This window comes from Poeciliopsis prolifica, unplaced genomic scaffold (assembly GCF_027474105.1).
Source record: "Poeciliopsis prolifica strain line A6 unplaced genomic scaffold, Auburn_PproV2 SCAFFOLD023, whole genome shotgun sequence".
NCBI lineage: Eukaryota > Metazoa > Chordata > Actinopteri > Cyprinodontiformes > Poeciliidae > Poeciliopsis > Poeciliopsis prolifica.
The window spans coordinates 5,785,931-5,805,888 of NW_026562398.1; the positions used below are offsets into that span (position 1 = coordinate 5,785,931).

The window sequence follows — 19,958 nt, forward strand, 5'->3', positions numbered from 1 at the left end:
TCAATATTGTGGTCATAGTTGCCAGCTTGTTAGACTGTGAACATTTTAGATTGTGTATTTCTCAGCCTATTGTCTGTCTAACAAGACAATCACACTTCAAAACCATTACTGCTAGCTACCAGCAAGAACAACCAGCTAGATTTTAGAGCCAACAAGTACTATTTAACTGGTCAGAAAAAAAGCACACCCTAGTCTTTCTTGTTCTCTTCCTCTGCACTTGCAATAACCCATCTTGTTATCCTAGACAGGAACATGAGCAAGAAAAGGGCAGCACCGACGTAATTCCTTTGTACCTCCAAGCACTCCGAACTGTGTGGCTTGTTTTCGCCTCAGCAGTTTGTCATGCGGTTCGTCTCTAAATCTTCTGCATGCAATGAGTTCTAGTGTTCATTAAAAAGGCAAATGATGAGTTAGTTCTAGCACATGAAATAAAATAAAACACAACAAAAGCAACTTTTAAACTTTGAGGCTTCCTCATGCATGACATCATCCCTTCATGCATGCAGTGCTAACTACTGAGTTAACATTTGATTTATTACAAACTTTAAAATCACTTCATAAATCCTCAAGGCTTACTAAATCACTGCTATTATAAGACACCCAGCCAGCACACCTAGGTGGGCCCCATATGGATATAAGTGGGCAGGCAATATGGGTCCCAAAAGGGTTTGTCCACGGTTTCCATGGTGGCCCCACATGGGTTTGCCCAAGTAGATTTTAATGGGTGCTAACTGGGTTTTCAGTGGGTCCCACATGGTTAACTCACATGAGGCCCATCTGTGGCCCACTAGGGTGCTGTCAAGAATATTTACGTGGGTCCCAATTGGGTCTGAACTGGGCTAGAATATGGGTACCAAGTGGGTTTGTCCACGGTTTCCATGGTGGCCCCACATGGGTTTGCCCAAGTAGATTTTAATGGGTGCTGACTGGGTTTTCAGTGGGGCCCATGTGGTTAACTCACATGAGGCCCATCTGTGGCCCACTAGGTGCTGTCAGGAATTTACCTGGGTCCCAATTGGGTCTGAACTGGGCTAGAATATGGGTACCAAGTGGGTTTGTCCACGGTTTCCATGGTGGCCCCACATGGGTTTGCCCAAGTAAATTTTTATGGGTGCTGACTGGGCTTTCAGCGGGACCCAGATGCCTTAATCCTGTAGGAACAATTCTCATCTAACCTGGATGTGAATTACATTCATAGATATGCAATCTTGATCAACAATCCAAAGTCTAGCTTAAAACGTGTTCAAATAAAAAATAAAAAAAAGAGATGAAAAATTTATTTTGCTCAAGGCTTTTATTTAGTAATTTAAAATATTGTCAGGAGTTATTTTTACCTCACTACAGCAATTATTAGAACTTCATTAATACTCAGGGAATGGTGCCACAAAAAGAAATCTGCAATTATTCACGACATCTTTGAAAATAACAGAAGCTAGTTTACTATAACAAACTTATAAACAGATCTATAAATATATATCTATAGATGCACACAAATAAAGACACCTACATATTTTCCTACAGGTCTATAAATGTATACATCTAAATACTATCTATATAACTTTATACACGTATATTACATTGATACACACAATGTGAATATACACACCTATATAGATCTTTCACAATACATTTTGTTAAACATTTTTAAAAATAACCTACATGCCATATGCATGCTTAAATTTGAAATCTCTCATACTTTACTGAAACTGTCCATCTTGAAAGACCTCCCCAACCTGAGTTTGAACTGGCAGTCTCTCTAGTCTATTTCCACTTCCACTCGGGCTCCAGTAAACCACTTCGAGAGTCTTTGCTGTATGCTTGTGTGATTCTGTAGATGGATAATTTCTTTTAAGTCCCCTGAAATACAAGCAAAGGTAGAAATTGTATTAGTGTTTCATTTTAGCACAATGTAACATTCATGAGATTTGCATCTCCCCCTTCATGGGGCAAAAATGCTTGCAGAGATATGCCATAATCAAAAGGACTCTTGAGTCATCATTATTATGTACAGAAACTATATTCTTACTGTAAATTTAAAATATATCCATCTATATAAATCAACTAATAGGTTCTATCGTGGTTTTGTGGTTATTTTAATATTGTTTGAAATGCAAACAATATTACCTTCAAATTTTAAGTTCTTAACAACAGTGAAAGAATACTGTTCAAATAAAACCAAAAATTGAAGACTCAATTTTAACCTAAAAACATTACTAAAAATAACAAACAAAAGCATAAAACAACCAAAATAAATTAACATATGTTTAAGAAAGAAAAGTGAAAAAAAAAAGTTACTCTGACAATAAAAACTGATATTACCATACAAAACATCAAAGAGACGCAGGTCCAAGAGCTTGTTTCCAATGTTGGCCAAAAGGTTGAACTGGACTTCCAGTTCATGGGACATGAGGAATCGCACAGCTGGTTGTATTGTGTCATCTAAGGATGCTCCTCCAATTTCTGTAGCCATGGCAACCTTAAGTACAATGACAATAACAGGACAACATTTTGTTTTTGTTCATCAGTTTGTTATTATATCACTCTTATGTGCTTAATTTCACTAACATATTAATCTACCTTTTTCAAATCATTATAAAGTGATCTTCACACGCTGATCCTCTTGAAGCCTGCAAAAATATATATTTTATGAGTGCAATATAACATTTAGACTTTCAAAAAATAAAAAAATTAAGGCAAAACAGCCTTTGTATAGATTAACTACTGAAGCCTTATATTGTAAACACTGAACAGTTTTGCAATTATCCTAATTTCTTTGTTAACGTGACAGGACTAAGACAGTAGTATTACTCTTAAGAGAAGTTTAGAAAATCACTATAAATGTAACTAATAAAGCCTAAAACATTTCACATATAAAAAAATTAGAGCTACAATTAAATATAAGTACATTTCACATAACTGCTAGCTAAATATTGCAAAAATATCAAAAAGAATTTCTTCATCTTTCAATATTTGTTTCAGGCTTGGCCACTGATTGACATGATGGGTTTCAATTTACGGACCCACATGCAGTAACCACACGTTGGATAGGGATGAGTGAGTGATTTATTTACAACAGGACAAAATAAAATCTATTTCCCGGACATCAGCGGAAGGGTGAGGACCACTCGACCAGGTTGGCCTGAAACGAGAACTTAGTTATGACGGGCTTAGAATGACTGATCGGAGGGGAAACAGGAACAGGCTTACTTCGGTGCGGGTCTTTCGAGGCGTGGTGTGAGATGCCAGGTTCCTGAGAGAGGGTGTGCAGCGGTTCCGAAGGTAAATGCGAGGTGGGAATGGAAGAGAGCTGGAAGCTCGAAGGGTGGAGTGGAGGCAGTGGAATCGGCGGAGCGAGCAGGCAGGTATTCACTGGTGAGTTCTCGAATGAGGCGACAAAACCCCTAGGATCGAACAAACACAGAGACCAGGTGACTTCTAGTAGACACAGAAACGTTCTCAGAAAACTGTTCACAACAGGAGAGGCCAGAGTGATACCGGTGTATGCAACCATCTAGCAGTCAATCTAGCGTAGACTGAAGATTCTGCTGCTCCTCCACCTGTGCCAAGCTCCACGGGCTCTCACAAAGATCCTCGCTGAAATAAGATGTGACACTCACATACACACACAGGAACCCTGACACTGATGACTACTCTAGACCAACACAATAGCGGCAGATTGAAATAAACTATGACATAACAAAACGCTTTAAAGTGTCACAACAATTAAAAAAAAGAATTTAAAAATATGAACTACAATGCCTTCATCCTATTTACAAAAAACCTTTTAGGCCCAATATACTGAAACCACATGGGCCCCATATAGTGTTCCCATTTCTGTCCCATGCCCAGTTAGCCCACGTTAATGCTGAATTGGGCCCATACATTTAACCCAATTGAGCCAACAATATGAGTCCCATTTCGGTTAACCTTTTGAGCCTCACGCAGTTGGCCCAGATAAACCCATGCCCTCTTATCATTACCTATATAGCCCAAAGCTAACGATTCAATGCAGTTTTATTGAAAAAAACGACAATAATAATCTTGCATGGGTCCCAGCCAAACCAGCCTGAATCCATACATGAGACCCACCCATGCATGCTGATGTGACTGTGAGAAAGATTATTAAAAGCCCAAGTACATAGAATGAAAGCACAATAGTTACTCTTTTTAAATCATACAAATGGTTTTATTGTGTCCAGACACTTTGTAACAACCTCTGCTAGCAACATAGATTCTTCAGTGAACCGATTTCATTCTGCCTCGTTGGCGCTCAAATGAACCAATGGCAGCTCAACAAATAGAATGGCGGCGGTATTTGAAAATGGTTTGGCCCACAACGCTGCGTTTGAAATCGGTCTGCACTAAATCTGCTTATTGTGTGTAGCTGTGTGTGTTAGCAATATCAGAAAAAGTATCACCTAAAGAAAAGCAAAAATAACAATAACAATTAAGTCTCTTTTGGGATACTGTCGTCCGATTTGTTACGAGCAACAATTTTTTTAACAAGCGATTTTAAAATCTCTCCCTAAAATTTGGTACTAGGTAAAACAGAAGAAATGTACTTACAGATTCTTTCGTAGATCAGCCGGCAGACTCCGCGCCAACGGACTGATGAAGAGAACAGGCTTGATTTTGAAACCGCATATCCATCCGCGGGTCATTTTACGTTTCCAAGAAACACAAGATTAATTTTTGAGAGTGCTACATCGGTTTAACAAATGTAAAACCGATGTAGCAAAAGTTCTCAATGTAAATAAATACATTTCGTTGTCCTCCTTATTCAAATATGTTTGGAACTATTTTCTTCAGTGGATGTGTAAAGTGCCTACCGGTACTTCAATTCACCAACCTTTATTGGCAACGGTGCCTCAGAGCAAACAATGAACAAAAAGGTAATTGGAACCAAATGAATCATTAACAGAAATGTTACGTTTTTTTATTTTTTATTTTATTTATACTGATGACTTGGAAAATGTTTGCAAATATATGAAAAAACAGATGCTCAAAATTTTACTCTTGTCTCTCACTTACTAATGAGTTTTGTTTATTTTCTAAACATTTGTGATATTTTTCACAATGGTCTGATCTGAACTATTTGTCCAAATAAAAATTTAAATCTTGCTGCGAACAGGCTGCAGTAAACTCTATGGATGTCTAAACATCCAATTGATAAAAAATAATAATAAAAATAAAATAAAAAGTTATTATTATTAAAAATAAAACAAGGACTAAAGCTCAACCATGACCACTCTGTGCTTAATTTTGAGTAAGCACCAGAATATGAGTTTAGTATATATTTCAAACAGATTATTTCAAAAAAATGTTTTAATACATTCAGACTGCAATAATAAAATGAAAAAAAAGTTAGGGGTTCAAGTGTAGCAAGAGCAATACTGAACTGGCTTTTGCTTTGACATACAGTGAAAAGTTTGAAAGTGACAGGGTAACCACATTGTCGATTAAAATGTTCTACAATTTTGTCCCATTTTAGACCATGAAAAAAGTACTAGGGGCTACATTCCTGCCCAGGTCCAACCCATGTATGGTTTAGCCATGCTCATGTCATGTTAGTTTAATTGGACAGCCCACATTGGGCTTCTCATGTGGGGCCCATGATACTGAAACCACATGGGCCCCAAATAGTGTTGATTTCTGTCCCATTTCCAGTTAGCCCACATTGTTGCTGAATAGGGCCCATACATTTAGCCCAAATGGGCCAGCCCATACGGGTCCCATTTAGTTAACATATGTGTCCCATGAGGTTTGCCCAGATAAAACCCATGACCACTCATTACCCATATGGCCTACTACAAACCCAAGGGGGGCCCACTCATGCGTACTGGCTTGGAGACTGGACTGGACTGTTCTAGCATAAAATAATAACATGAAAAATGTTAAGGGTTCAAAGTGTGGCTAGAGCAATACTGAACTGTTTAAAAAAATAAAGCATTGTAGAATTATTTTTAATGTTTTAATATCCTGGTCCTGGAAAGCCTAGTGTTTGTAAATGAGCCAGGCATAGATATCACACACTATCCTGTTTGCAGAAGCTATTTGACAGTTACATTTGCCTAATTGCCCTTATTTAGCCAGGATGATGTTTTGAGATATAGGATTTCTTCCTCCAAGAACATTTTAAAAGGTTTCAAGTAAAAACATGATAAACTGACTATTCTGTTGTCTGGACCTGCTGGATGATCTCAACATTGTACCAAAGGCAGTGCAGAAAATATCTACTAATACCATCTTTTCTAAAAGGTTATTATTTTTCATTAATATTTTAAAACAGTAAAAAAAAAAAAAAGATTTTAAACATTTTGTTAAAAAGAACCAAAGTTCTCTTCAATCTACAAACTAATGTGAAATCCAACAACAAACAATTTTCTCTGGTTTCTAAGTTGTTACAGAGTATCCCAAAGGTTATGCCTTCAACAGCATTCCAGGAGGGACTGTTTGCTGTGGAGTCTCCCCCAGAGCTATCCAATTGGACCTGTGTTAATGGACCAGCTGCTCCTGTCAGTTCTCCTCTTCCCTTTTACTTGAAGCAGGTGTCATCCCAAAAGATCTTGATGACCGAGCCAGCTGGGTAGAATGCTGGCATGTCTCCCCCTGCTAACGCTTTAAATATCTTCCACAGTTCACAGCATTTAAATTTAGACAACACATGAGGCAGAGTCTCTCAGGCAGAGGTCGAAGTCAGACACTTCCCACTTTGCTCTTTTCTCAAGTGTGGACAAAACAGAAATTATCTGTCCTCTCAAAAGCAGCTAAGGAAAGAAACAATACATTGGCGATATGTCTGACAACAGAGACGGTGAGGATCTTAGTGAGGAAGAGATTGATGAAGATGCAATCTTGGCGATGCTCTCACCTGAGGAGCTCAAAGAGCTCCAGAGCGAGATGGATGTTATCATTGCCCCAGATGAAAGCGTACCAGTGGGACAAAGACAGAAGGACCAGACAGAGAAAGCTCCAACAGGAAGTTTTGACCACAGGTCACTGGTTGACTATCTCTATTGGGAGAAAGAGTCAAAACGTATGCTGGAAGAGGAAAGAGTGCCCGCCACTCTGCTGCCCAGTGAGGTAGGAAGAGTTAAAACTCTCAGATGTTTATGAAAGTTACTTTTGCTCATGGTGTATTGCAGCTCCAATGTTAATATCCTGATTTGTTACTTTTAGAAAATCTTACAAGAGGAAGCTGTAAAAAAGGAAGAAGAAAATCCAGATGTCAGATATGAGGTGTATGAAGTGATAGAAGAAATCATTGAGGAAGATGGCACTGACTATCCAGATGGAGTGGAAATTGTAGAGGAGATTATTGAGGAAATAATTGAAGAAGATGAAGAGGAGGTTGAAAAGGACAAAGTGACTGATGTTAACAATGAAACCACTGAGAAAGTAGCTATAAATCTCAAACCTGAGAATACAAAGAAAGATGTAACCCCCCCCAGTGCCGCTGAAGAAACAGCTGGAAATATCACAGCGGACAGCCAGTCTGTTCCAGACTCCAACGTGAACTTTGCAAACAATGAAGATAAAAAGGAAAATGCAAATGAAGATTGTTTACCCCCGCAAGAGACTCCAGAAGTGCCAAACACAAGTGAAGCCAATGATAACCTCCCAAAAAAGGAACCAATTAAAGTAAACAAGTTAAAAATCCCTAAGTTGGCTCTTAATAATATCAAAATGACATCACGTCCTTCAGGAAATGAGACAAACTTGGAGTCAACTCTGGACAAAATCCGTAACAACAATCCGTCTATCACTGAGGTCAACCTCAATAACATAGAAAACATTCCTAAGGAAATGCTCGTAGACTACGTGAATGCCCTGAAAAAGAACAAACACGTCAAAACGTTCAGCATAGCGAACACAGGTGCCGATGAAAACATTGCATTCAGCCTGGCTAACATGTTAAGAGAAAATCGCAGCATTGCCACTTTGAATATTGAGTCCAATTTTATAACTGGAAAGGGAATCGTCGCCATCATCCGCTGCCTCCAGTTCAACGAGACTCTCACAGAGCTTCGCTTTCACAACCAGAGGCACATGTTGGGTCACCATGCCGAGATGGAGATCTCTCGTTTGCTCAAGGCAAACAACACGCTCCTAAAGATAGGCTACCACTTTGAGCTGCCAGGCCCCAGAATGGTGGTAACCAACATCTTGACCAGGAATCTCGACCGTCAGAGGCAGCTGAGGAAGGAGGAGCAAAGGCAGCAGCAGGTCAAGGAGCAGAGGGAAATGATGCAGATGTACGAGAACAGTCTCAATCTGCCTCCTGGTTTACTTCAAATGTTGGGCTACATACCACCACTTGAGTTCCTACATCAGCATGGCCTTGTCCCATCCATGCCAGAACAGAGCAGCATAGCCCAGACACAGCATCAGAGTGAGCAGTCAGAGCCAAAGAAGAGCCTGAAGCGCAACAGCATTCCCAAACAACCTACTGCAGAACCATCAAACCCGTTAAAAGATATCCAATTAAAGAGAACACCCAAGAAACGTGATCCCTTCCTGGACTTGGACCCAAGAGAAGACCGGAGATCAGAAAAACCAAGTTTCCAACTAAGAAAGACTCCCAAAGTAAAAGATAGAGGAGACAGAGAGATGGCAGAAGAAAAGGCCAACCTCAATGATGTGATAAAGACTTTGAAGCCCATCCCTCGCAGACGAGTACCTCCTAAAGTTGACCTCACGCCTCGTGATCAGCTCCTCAGTGAGATCAAACAGAGCAATGTGGCATATCTTAAATCCGTGAGTACACAAGGAATATTATTATAAAAAAACGTTCAATGGAAGAGCATGTTAAAGTGATAGTTCAATGGCAAAATAGATTCATTTTGTCATTCTTTTTTATACAACGCCAATTCCCAAATAAAGTTATATAAGGGGACTTTACAAGATGATCAGATCCAGTTTCTACACTTTTAAAGGCTGGTGCATATAAACTAAAATGAGGTTCCCTAAAGTTAATATATTAGTTTCCTTACCTCTTGTAAACAAAGTAGTGAGTTAGAAAAATGTAGAAATCTTCAGAGTAATGGAAAACTCTGAAGACTGTTGAGTTTGTTATGCCAAATTATGTTTGCTGATGCTGGTAGCATCAATATTCTTTTCAGCTGCAACAAAAACAGTGCTGATACAGCCAGGAACCACAGGCAACATCATTTATTGACACCCTCATTGTTCAGCTGAGAAATCAAAGAAAGATACCAATGACCTTGAGTAAGGTTGCACGTTATCTGCCACTATTGGTTTATATTGCACCAGCAAGATCGTTTTCAGTTTGAGTTTTATTCATTAAAATTTGTTTAAAATATTGAATCAGTCTAACTAGTTATTTGAGTGAGGATTTTGGAATTTTTCTCCAAACTCATGGCAACATGATGTCTGTCTAGAGAAAATGGGAGAGAACTGAACTGATACCAAAATCCAGACTATCATTTTAAGCAAAAATCTAACTTTATTTACTGAAAATACAGAGAACCTATTGTTATTTTCTTGTGTTGTTGCTTGCAGGTGCCACTCCCAAAAGCGCTGGAATCAAGTGAAACAAGTCTCATCTGACTCAGCTTCAGCTGTTTTCTCACTGTAGAGTATGTTTATTTTACTCATGTTGGTTACGTTTCATGCACAGCCCTACAGAGTGAACATGATTGCCACACAAGACGAAACTAAGCTTGCTTTTGTTTCATAAATGTGTTTTAGTTCTTAAAACTTGAAATACAGATGTAGTGTTAAAAGAACAAAGTACAATTTATTGAATTTATTTACACTTTTAAAATGTTCTAATTTCTTATAAATAAAAATTGTTCACTGAAAGAATAATTTGTGTTTAATTAATTTTGTGTGCAAAGAGCCTTTCCAACATGATTAAAAAAATATAACGCCTTTGTGATGTAAAAAAACCCAAACTTAATCTAGTTGGTAAATATATTATTTACTTAAAAGTAAACTTTAACTTTGTATTTACTTATTAGATTTATCTAGTTTTGTAATTATATTTTAACTTTCAGACAATGACTCTAGATATAAAAAAAAATCATAATTGTATGTCAAAACACACTCACGCTAAAAACCAAACAAAAAGTAAATCGTTAAATGATTGTATTTTTATTTTAATTATGATTTGCTTTTATGTACAGAAAATGTAAAAACAGAGAACAAAATATGTTTAAATAAGTTCATATCCACACCATGATTGTGCAAATGAAGTTAAACTTACAAAGGACAAATGTGTCTTTTTTCAGGTGCCAAAATTGTCATGAACATTTTTTTAAAATAAGGAAATACAGTCATCTGGAATTTGTATGTATTATCTAGTAGCATCTATAACACATTCAAATCTTTCTTATGTTCCATCTGTAGACATAACATGCATAGCCTTCAGTCAGTGTGCATTCACAAACAGCAAAACGATAGATGTTAATTGTCAGCATAAGCAGTATATAACAGATACGTACTACAGGTGCAGGCTTTATTTGACCAAAAAGTAAAAACAGAACAAGATGTCTGCTGTTATATATTCAGTCAGGTGTTGCTGCCATTCTAAGTTATGGGCATGCTTTTATTTTTAAAATTGCACTGGAATAAATAGGCTTGAACATACTGACTTAATAGTAATACATTAAAGATGCACTCGCCATTCGTTTCTGGCATTGCATAGCTGCTGTTAGAGGGTATATTCTCAGTTTAGGCAATTTGGCCAGGAACTGTATGCAAAAAAAAAAAAAAGTCAACACATCTGTAATTTTTTTCAGGCATAAAAAAGCTAATTTTCCAGATCAACAAACTGGTTTCAGATCAGTTTCTATAAGCTCCAACACAGATATTGCCATCCATCCAGCAGATAAATGGGGTTTGGCTTCAATCGGTGGCTCTCAAAAGTGCACACACTTCTCTTAAATCCAGAGCTTTGTGATTTAGATGAATGTTTTATGATGAAACATTTTAAAATTTTGACTTTAAATGTTTAAATCAGATTAAACACATGCACATTCGTAAGAGTGAATATGAATTGTGGACCATTTATTCTCCAACTAGGCCATAGGACATTTTTAGATAGATCTGGAGCTTAAATGATTCTGTTTTCCTAACCTCCTCTTTAGACAAGATGTATGAAAATACAAATTTTTTCACATACAAAAACACAAACAGAATTTGTTGCCTTTTAAATGGCTTCTCTGAACAATTTCTTTTTACAAGTTTGGGATATTTAGTAATACATATCAATGTCTGTAACATTGCTCTGATCCTAAATTTTTCTCTTGATGGCTGTTTCCACAGCACCTCAGTATAAGCTACAAAAGGATTTTTATTGCTGCAGTCCTAAATTATACTTTTGTTTATTGACATAATTCAGATGACATGTAACTTTTTAGGATGCAAACATTTGTCTAGATTTTTAGTTGAACTATGCAGGATATTTGTTGCATAAAATGTGGAATTGTTTCAATGTTAAAAATCATTTCTAATAATTTTTGTCTAGGAAAAAATCTGGCTTAATCAAAGTGTAGACATCTGAGGGCCTCTTTAATTGGTTTGATAAGGATTTATAAATTCAGATGAAACGTGCATATTCTGAGGTAGCAAACAGATAAATGATTTTTTACAACAAATTTTAGCATCTCTACTTATTTTGATGAGGTCTTTCATATAACTTAGCTAAAATAAATAGTCATATACAATGAAGCACAAATTAATACTGGAAAATGAGCAGATTTTGGAGATGTCTGGATTTAGGACTATCAAACCTTAGGTAGGGCACAATGACTCAACTTCCTGCTAACACAACAATCCAGTTTATATTGTGACGCTAACACCAACACATAAAATCTAAAACTAAAAATAAAATGTGGGAATGCAAGTATCAGTAATTTTACATGTGCAAGGACTGAAAGTATTGTAGCCATTCTATACCCTTCTGTACGCTTGCTGTCTTTGGCACTCAGCTGGCGCGAGCATTACTGCAGTTTATTCTCAATAAAATCCTGGATCTTGTTTATCTTCTCCTCCTGCTGGTCGAGGAGATCCATGATCATCCCCATCGGGGTCTTCTTCAGCCCGACGTCTTCGATCTTGTTCTCCAGCCTGTTCTTCATGTTGCGCTGTCTCAGAGATGCATGGATCAGGATCACTAAAGCAGAAACAAGGAGCAAGGCATTTTTACAGAAGGAAAAATTTATAAGTTTTAGTACAACAAGGTCCTTGACTGGCGACCTGTCCAGGATGTATCCTGCCTCTCGCCCGAAACATTAGCTGGAGATAGGCACCAGCACCCTTTCCGACCCCACTAGGTACAAGGGTGTTAGAAAATGAATGGATGAGTACAACAAGGGTAAATAGTTTGTTGTGAGAAAAAAACAACAAACATTTCTGGTATTCATAGCAACAGCTAAGCATATAGCCATATGATTTGATTTCCATGTCAGGCAAATGCTGAATGCATGACATCAGCCAGTAAATGTGGTTCAGTCCAAACCAACAAGCCCTAGCAACCTGTCAACACAGGCAGTGGGTGGATCTCCTGGGATGTAATCAAACAGCTTCGTATTTTTACCACAGCGACAGAGTTGTAACATTTGCTCTAATGATGAACTCCCTGTGCTGCCAGTCACTAAATGCCTCAGTATGGAGAGAAAGTTCCCCTTGTTTCAGTCTGTCACTGCCTTTATACCTAGTCATGACAGTAGAATATGTACCGTGGGCTAAAAAAAAACATGAAGAAAATTAATAAAAAATGAAAAGGCAAGACTTGGCAAGGGCCAGTCATTGCTCCCATCACTCAGCAAGGTAATACTGCTTTAAAAAACACTTGGCAAGGTAAAAGCAGCACATCTGTTAAGTAGCTGACTGCAGGCCCCATCTATCCTGAATTATTTTTTTCTCCTTTCTGATTTTGAAAGTTAAAGATCACATGATACTGTGGTACTCACACAGCAGAGGGAAAGTGATTCCAAAGATGAAGACCATGACACCTCCAAACAGTGACAGCACAAAGTAACTTGTGGCCATTACGCCAATCACAAAGAGAGTGGGATTCTTCTTCTTGAAGTTCTTGATTGTGGGCTTGTTTTCCCCAGCCCACACGGAACCGGCGAAGACCAGAGACACCACGGCACCACCCAGAAACATTCCAAAGGGATTCAGGAACCTGGACATGGAAACATGCAGAGCAACACATTTCAATAAGCCAAGGCGTGGACTTCCCTTTGTTTAATTTTGCAAACACCACAATTGTGCCCAAGGAAACAATTTTATGTTCATGGTATAGCTGTAAAACCCAGAAGAAACTTCATAATTTCCATTACATGTTTGGCCAAATCAAACTATTAAGAAAAAAAAAGCCACATAAAATCAATACTGACCATCTATATCACTAAGGTTTACCTTTATATCACTAACAATCTATGGTGGGTCGTTCACAAAATAAAGCATTAGTACACGACAGTAAAAAAAACAAACACTGTTACTGAACGTTTACGTATATTAATGTTTCAGTACAATACAATGTAGCAAAAGCAATAGTCTACATATGGGTGTGTGTAGGAAAAGTGTAACAGATGCTAGCTTTTAGCTTTTAGCTTTGGACCGCAGCGAGGACTTACCCCACAATGAGGAAAACCACCAAGGCGACAACAAAATAATTCGTCTGGTAGTACATCAAATTGCTGATCACTTTGTTGTTCCACTTGGTTAAATCCCGGAACTCCGGTTTGGAGAACCGGTCCGCTCCGGGAAAGAAGTCATCCCATGGTCTGAGAGGAGCAAGCTCCATTTTGGCTGCCATGTCTGTAGCTCAGCGTGCGATTTAGAAAAAAAAAAAGAAAAACCAAAACAAACCCAGACGGCGTTATGTGCTTGACGGTCAGCTGATCTCCGCTGTCTGTGCAAAGGGAGTGACGTCAATGAAATCTCGCGAGATTACTCGGCTTGACGTATGAGATGGTTTCATACCATTTAAAATGTGCAGTATGCGTTAATACTACAACCAAGTAAAAATAATTGACATCTACAATAATCAAGAAACTAGGACAATTGAGGAAACGCTAAAATTCTTTTCATACATATACTTCATTACATTTCCTATTAGCGAGAGAAGAAAAAAAAAAACAGAAAAAGTGGATTTAAATGCATTTCTTTTGTTAATTGTACAAGGTCGTAACATCGTTATCTTGCTATAACTCCCTAAGATTTTTTAAATTTTACTACTACTACTACTACTACTACTACTACTACTAATAATAATAATAATAATAATAATAATAATAATTCATACAATTTGGGGGCATAAATAAATACTAAAACTTTTTCCACAGCACTGCAATGAGCAACAGACTAGACCACTATCTGTATTTCAGTCCAGTTTTTGTCAGTCACGTGGTTCTTTGAAAATGAAGTACAAAAAGCAACAGCGCCCTCTGGTGTTGATGGTCACATAGTTACTTCTGTGTTATCGCGGGAGCTGCAGTTCGCTGCGCAGCTTTGACTCCCTTGAACACAGTGCAGCCTGAATCGAGGACATGGGACCGTGAAAGTATGGCGGATGCCGAGGAGCCGTAAGTCTCAATGAGCGCTAAATATAATTTTTTATCAGTTTCTCTTAAACCGAGCCTGAGTTACTGTCTTTTTTTTCTAGGGAGAAGAAAAGAAGGCGATTAGAGGACCTGACTGAGAAGTTAGTGACGAATGCTAAATAAAGGTCTCTGACTGGCGGCAGGTTTGCGTTGCACTGTAAGCAGCGACTGCTGGGCCAGCAGACATAAAAAATAAATTCGTTGGCAAGGAGCAGCGGCTCACTTACTGTCTTTGCTAGCTGGTTGAGATAATATCTCTTTTACTCTTGGAGTGAGCAGGACGGTGGGATATAACACAGAAAGAGGAAGACCTGTCATTTTCTACAAATTCGCAAAGCTCGCGATACTTGTTAGCTACAAACAGGTTATGACTGCGCTGTTGAAGACAACATAACATTACAGAACATTGAGTCAAACTAATTCCCAGAGTTTGTTGATCTCCCAGCAATTTAACTTCTCTCATTGAAGTAGAATTTCTTGCAATCCTACTCGCAGCAACATTTTGGTTTGTATGGCCCAGTTGATGCAGAGTGATAAGTAACATAATGTTAGGCACCACTTTGTTTTAAAACAGCCTTTCTGCCACTGAACCTCCATCAGAATGACACTGATATCATCTGCCTCTCCTGAACCAAGTTTGAGTAAATTGAAGTGATGTTTGCAGATTTTCTTTGGTGTTTTGATTGAATACATTTTACAATAAATTGTATATTTCTAATCAGTCCTCATAGCCACCCAGAATCAAAGTAAACTACAACCAATAAGAAATAGAGACAAAATTGTTACAAACAAAATGAAACGGGCAACAAGATTTCTCTGTTTCTAAACTTTTGGAAGCAACTTTAGTATTGAAAGTATTTCCTAAGGATTTACATTTAAGTGTGCTGCATCTTAGTGTTTTTTTTATTACTGTACAGCAGAGCACAGTTCTAAGTTATCTTCTATCACATTTTTATATTTTTAAAAAGGATGTTAAAGAAGTACTGCAATGTTGAGTGCTCTATTGCTTCGTAACAGTAAGATCTGGAGGTCAAATTGTTGTATTTAGAATTCAGGTCAACTCCTACAAGGTATGATTAAAATAAAACTAAGTTTTTGAAAATATTTTCTGTCATTTGTAATTTTTTTATGAGAAAGGAAAAGGAGAAAGAAAACAACTGATTAAAAATGACAATTTGATTTGGTATGAAAAGAATCTGAGATTTTAGTTTCAAGCCATATTGCCACAATTACCCACAATTCTGTGCTGCATCACTTTTCACATGACCAAACAAAAACCATGAGGCGAACCCTCCTCAAGCACACAAACTAGATGGTGGTTGATGATTAAAAAGTAACCAACATCAGCTGATACAGATGTTAATGTGTCGTGCATCTCTTAAAAAATTTAAATGCAATAATTTGAGCTATAGTACATGTTCAGTGTTTCTTTTTTGTTTTTGCATCCAGAATGGCTGTTGATAGTGGACACATGGATAGCGGCTGCGACTGGGATGGTCGCTGGAATCATGTGAAGAAGTTTTTGGAAAGGCCGGGTCCTTTCACCCATCCTGACTTTGAGCCAAGCGCCGAGGTGACCGCCATGAAAGTGTGAATAATGTCCATCACTGTTCAGATGCAGTGTGGTTAAAATACGGCTGTTTTGTCAAATTAGTCTCTGCAGTTTTTATTGGAGACCTGTAAGATTTTGGTCATCGGTGCAGGAGGACTTGGATGTGAACTCCTTAAGAACCTGGTAAGGAAATGGCTTTAATCGTTCCTATAATGGCATATCAAATCCATTTTGTCTGGGCTATTTGAGATGCAATATTATATCAATTTTTTTTTCTATTTAGGCCCTGTCTGGGTTTCGCCTTATTCATGTGGTTGACATGGATACCATTGATGTGTCAAATCTTAACAGGCAGTTTCTTTTCAGGTTAGTTTTACCACTGTAATTTAAAAAGGTCATTGTTAACAAGAGCCACAATGGTTTGTAAGAAGGGTATAATCACAGTAAATTTACTTAATATGGGAAACATTCCAAAATTTCTCATGTATTAGCATTTAAAATTTGTATTTATTCCATCCATCCCCAGACCTGATGTTTCATCCTCTCCTACCTATAAAGCTTATATATACAGCTTGCCACATGTTTCATAAATAACATTAATTCTTTGTGTAGGCCCAAAGACGTTGGAAGACCAAAGGCGGATGTGGCTGCTGATTTTATCAACAGTCGTATCTCAGGATGTAAAGTTGTCCCGTATCCTTCACTCTTGATTCTGCATAAACAATTCATGTTTAGCTAACATTGTGTTACATACTTCCCTGGCTTTTTTCCTGAGTGATGGCAGTCACTTTAAAAAGATTCAAGACTTTGAGGATTCTTTCTATAGGCGTAAGTGCATTTCTGCCTCTAAACCTAATCAGAGTTAATTGGTTATTTTAATGACTGAGGGGTTAAACTCATTCCAAGCTGTTTATCGTTGCAGAGTTTCACATCATTGTCTGCGGACTTGACTCCATTATTGCTAGACGCTGGATAAATGGGATGCTGGTACAATTTAAATGAAAATATTTTTTTTTCCCTCTCATCTATTATTACCTGCTGTTTTTGTGGAGAGGTTTGGCTAATGTAATTGATTAATCTCTGTAGATTTCTCTCCTGAGCTATGAAGACGGAGTGCTTGATCCCAGCTCCATCATCCCCCTCATCGACGGGGGAACGGAGGGCTTTAAAGGAAACGCTCGGGTCATCCTGCCGGGCATGACTGCGTGTATTGATTGCACGCTGGAGCTGTATCCACCACAGGTTGCACCCACATTTTTTCTAGGTTCACTTTCTAAAACTAATCCCAGTTAAATTTTTTTAGTGTGAGATTTTAAGTGCATATGACCAAAAAAAGTCAAACTTCCAGCAGGACAAATTATGACTCATCTATGTACAGAAACATCACCTGTTCCACTTTTTCTGACAGTTTTCATTTAGCATAATCTTCAGCCTGAACCAAATTAGGCAATGTAAAGCGGTCTGCTAGAGCAAGCTTTGTGAAAATAAAGAATGTTTAAAGAATTAAATTTTAATGGTTTTGAGATAGAAACTAAAAAAAAATTGAAGAAAAGTAAGAAAACATAAAATTCTTATAGAAAACAAAATGTGAGGCTCACAGTCCTCGTGAAAAATGCTTATCTTTGAATTGTTTCAATCCACAGATAAATTTCCCCATGTGTACCATCGCAACAATGCCGCGGCTTCCAGAACACTGCGTGGAATACGCCAGAATCTTACAGTGGTCCAAAGAAAGGCCTTTTGGAGGTCTGCATCAATTTAAATGTATATAATGTGAAAAAAAAAAAATCTATGAGTTTGTATCAACATTTATTGCCTCTGCCTTCTTCTCAACTAGACACGAGTTTAGACGGTGACAATCCAGAACACATTCAGTGGGTGTTTGAAAAATCTCAAGAAAGAGCGGCAGAGTTTAACATCACAGGAGTGACGTACAGACTCACGCAAGGTGAGACTGTGAATTAGAAAACTTTAATTCATGCAGCGCTAATTTGTTACATCACTTCTTATTTTTGACAGAACTGATAGAATTAACCTCAGAGTCGGCTTTTGTGTTGCAGGAGTTGTGAAGAGGATTATTCCTGCTGTGGCATCAACTAATGCTGTTATTGCTGGTATGAAACTTGGCTTTTTAGAGCAGTTCTGTTTCTTCACCAGTGTTTTAGGCATCATTGGTCAATTTGCTGAGTCACTATACCCCTTTTCCAGTCTTCAGGGGCCTGTGTATCTAAAAACATTTTTATACATTTTACTTCTGCTCTTCACAGCTGCCTGTGCAACTGAGGTCTTTAAAATCGCTACAAGGTTTGTTAGAGAAACATATTTTCTTCAAGGTTTTATTTCTTGATGTCAGGATCAATTACAGTCAGATTTGTCTTTTCAGTGCATATATTCCCTTGAATAACTACATGGTTTTTAATGATGTGGATGGATTATACACCTACACCTTTGAAGCCGAGAGAAAGGTTTGTATTTTTTTACTAACCATAGACCGCGCTCGCAGTTTTCATATAGAGATTAATGATCGGTGTTCCAAATCATCCTTCTTTGACAGGAAAATTGCACAGCATGCAGCCAGGTACCTCAAGATCTCCAGTTCCCTCCTTCTGCCAAATTACAAGATGTTTTAGAGTACCTGACAGAAACGGCCTCCTTGTGAGTTCTCGGAACAAAACATGACAATATCAGTAATGTACAAATTTGATCTATGATCACTTTAAGACGGTGGAATTTTTCTGTCCAGACAAATGAAATCACCGGCCATCACCACAACCCTTGAAGGAAAGAACAAGACTTTGTATCTGCAGGTAAACAAAGTCTAACTCTTAAACTGCTGCACAATCTGTTTACCTAGAGCTAAAACAAATGTTCTAATCTTATTGCAGTCTGTTAAGTCCATCGAAGAGCGCACAAGACCAAACCTCTGCAAAACTCTAAAAGGTACACAAGAGATGTCTTTTTAAAATGCATTTATTTTTTTATTTTTGGCCTTAAAACTGTAAATGTGTCGTGTTTTATTTTCCTCCAATGCAGAGCTGGGGTTGTCCGACGGACAGGAAATCGCTGTTGCCGATGTCACCACTCCACAGACGGTTCTATTCAAGATTAATTTCACCGCTTGAATTAAAAACTAACTGACTAAACCGCACTGACGCATCTGAATGCAAACTGGATGTGGGATCACTGCGTTTCTTTTGCTGTTGCAGTTGCACATTTGACATCAGGATGTAAATATGGCGCAGAAGGTCTCACTTGTGAGACATCATGTTGATTGTGTTGTCTGAAGATGGAATCAAATAATATTGTTTTTTTGTAACATGGTTCACTTCTCTATTTGTCCAGTCCAGATTCATATTATATCCAGTTTCTTATTATTTGAGAATAATTATGTATGTAAACTCCAACCTAATAAAGTTTATCATTAGAAATGTATTTTTTTTCTTTTTCATTATTGGACTTCAAGCAAACACCACCCACAGTATACTTTCTGAATTGTCTTGTGTTTCTGCAAATTTGAAAGACCAATTTGTCTCTAGATATTGCTTTAATATTTCAACATATTTCTTTTTCCTCATGGTTCCATCTATTTTATGAGGTACACCAGTTCCTCCTGCAGCAAAATTTCCCTACAACATGATGCTGCCACCCATACAATTCAAATAGAATGGAATTACTTCAGGCAATTGTTTCCTGTTTGTCCTCCAAATGTAAGAATGGGCATTATCGCCAAACGGTCCCACTGTAGTTTCAGTCGATCACAGGACATATTTCCAGAAATTACTTTCCCCCCACCCAACAAACACCTGCTTGGGTGTTGCTTCAACATC

At 37.9% G+C, this 19,958-nt stretch overlaps 3 protein-coding genes and 1 long non-coding RNA gene across 7 annotated transcripts; 2 read left to right on the forward strand and 2 right to left on the reverse strand.

The window, feature by feature from the left end:
* Positions 1-1,645: 1,645 nt before the first annotated feature.
* Positions 1,646-3,233, reverse strand: LOC129370388 (uncharacterized). Of its 2 annotated transcripts, XR_008607053.1 has the most exons (4): positions 3,208-3,233; positions 2,578-2,627; positions 2,320-2,476; positions 1,646-1,857 (listed from the first exon to the last, which is right to left on the reverse strand). It is a non-coding gene; the product is annotated as an uncharacterized LOC129370388 (long non-coding RNA). The 2 variants fall into 2 exon arrangements; XR_008607052.1 differs by lacking the exon at positions 3,208-3,233 and having other exon boundaries at positions 2,578-2,668.
* Positions 3,234-6,642: 3,409 nt separating this feature from the next.
* lmod3 (leiomodin 3 (fetal)) lies at positions 6,643-10,782 on the forward strand. The gene is made up of 3 exons (XM_055046332.1): positions 6,643-7,083; positions 7,180-8,757; positions 9,523-10,782. Exons 1-3 carry the CDS (start codon positions 6,796-6,798, stop codon positions 9,568-9,570), a joined length of 1,914 nt encoding a protein of 637 aa, XP_054902307.1. The 5' UTR covers positions 6,643-6,795; the 3' UTR covers positions 9,571-10,782.
* On the reverse strand, positions 10,098-13,876 carry LOC129370376 (PRA1 family protein 3-like). Its single transcript, XM_055046333.1, has 3 exons — positions 13,611-13,876; positions 12,939-13,156; positions 10,098-12,139 (listed from the first exon to the last, which is right to left on the reverse strand). Exons 1-3 carry the CDS (start codon positions 13,790-13,792, stop codon positions 11,967-11,969), a joined length of 573 nt encoding a protein of 190 aa, XP_054902308.1. The 5' UTR covers positions 13,793-13,876; the 3' UTR covers positions 10,098-11,966.
* A 609-nt stretch (positions 13,877-14,485) lies between these two features.
* Positions 14,486-19,563, forward strand: LOC129370412 (NEDD8-activating enzyme E1 catalytic subunit). 3 transcript variants are annotated; one of them, XM_055046382.1, is made up of 18 exons: positions 14,486-14,561; positions 14,642-14,736; positions 16,029-16,152; positions 16,234-16,314; positions 16,415-16,497; positions 16,744-16,824; positions 16,916-16,959; positions 17,054-17,118; positions 17,218-17,373; positions 17,775-17,877; positions 17,969-18,079; positions 18,192-18,245; positions 18,399-18,435; positions 18,515-18,596; positions 18,686-18,786; positions 18,875-18,938; positions 19,017-19,071; positions 19,165-19,563. In XM_055046382.1, exons 3-18 carry the CDS (start codon positions 16,030-16,032, stop codon positions 19,251-19,253), a joined length of 1,329 nt encoding a protein of 442 aa, XP_054902357.1. In that variant the 5' UTR covers positions 14,486-14,561; positions 14,642-14,736; position 16,029; the 3' UTR covers positions 19,254-19,563. The 3 variants fall into 3 exon arrangements, with proteins under 3 accessions (XP_054902357.1, XP_054902358.1, XP_054902356.1); XM_055046383.1 differs by having other exon boundaries at positions 14,642-14,704; XM_055046381.1 differs by having other exon boundaries at positions 14,488-14,561; positions 14,642-14,680.
* The last annotated feature ends 395 nt before the right edge of the window (positions 19,564-19,958 follow it).

What these genes read in the sequence shown, in the direction of transcription:
- lmod3 (XM_055046332.1), top strand. Translation starts at nt 6,796, where the DNA reads ATGTCTGACAACAGAGACGGTGAGGATCTTAGTGAGGAAGAGATTGAT. An exon ending in CCACTCTGCTGCCCAGTGAG is followed by an intron (nt 7,084 to 7,179) that starts GTAGGAAGAGTT and finishes TGTTACTTTTAG; the next exon opens with AAAATCTTACAAGAGGAAGC. An exon ending in ATGTGGCATATCTTAAATCC is followed by an intron (nt 8,758 to 9,522) that starts GTGAGTACACAA and finishes TGTTGCTTGCAG; the next exon opens with GTGCCACTCCCAAAAGCGCT.
- LOC129370412 (XM_055046381.1), top strand. Translation starts at nt 14,542, where the DNA reads ATGGCGGATGCCGAGGAGCC. An exon ending in GACGTACAGACTCACGCAAG is followed by an intron (nt 18,080 to 18,191) that starts GTGAGACTGTGA and finishes TTTGTGTTGCAG; the next exon opens with GAGTTGTGAAGAGGATTATT. An exon ending in CCTCTGCAAAACTCTAAAAG is followed by an intron (nt 19,072 to 19,164) that starts GTACACAAGAGA and finishes CCTCCAATGCAG; the next exon opens with AGCTGGGGTTGTCCGACGGA.
- LOC129370376 (XM_055046333.1), bottom strand. Translation starts at nt 13,792, where the DNA reads ATGGCAGCCAAAATGGAGCTTGCTCCTCTCAGACCATGGGATGACTTC. An exon ending in GTGGTTTTCCTCATTGTGGG is followed by an intron (nt 13,157 to 13,610) that starts GTAAGTCCTCGC and finishes TTCCATGTCCAG; the next exon opens with GTTCCTGAATCCCTTTGGAA. An exon ending in AATCACTTTCCCTCTGCTGT is followed by an intron (nt 12,140 to 12,938) that starts GTGAGTACCACA and finishes TTTCTGCTTTAG; the next exon opens with TGATCCTGATCCATGCATCT.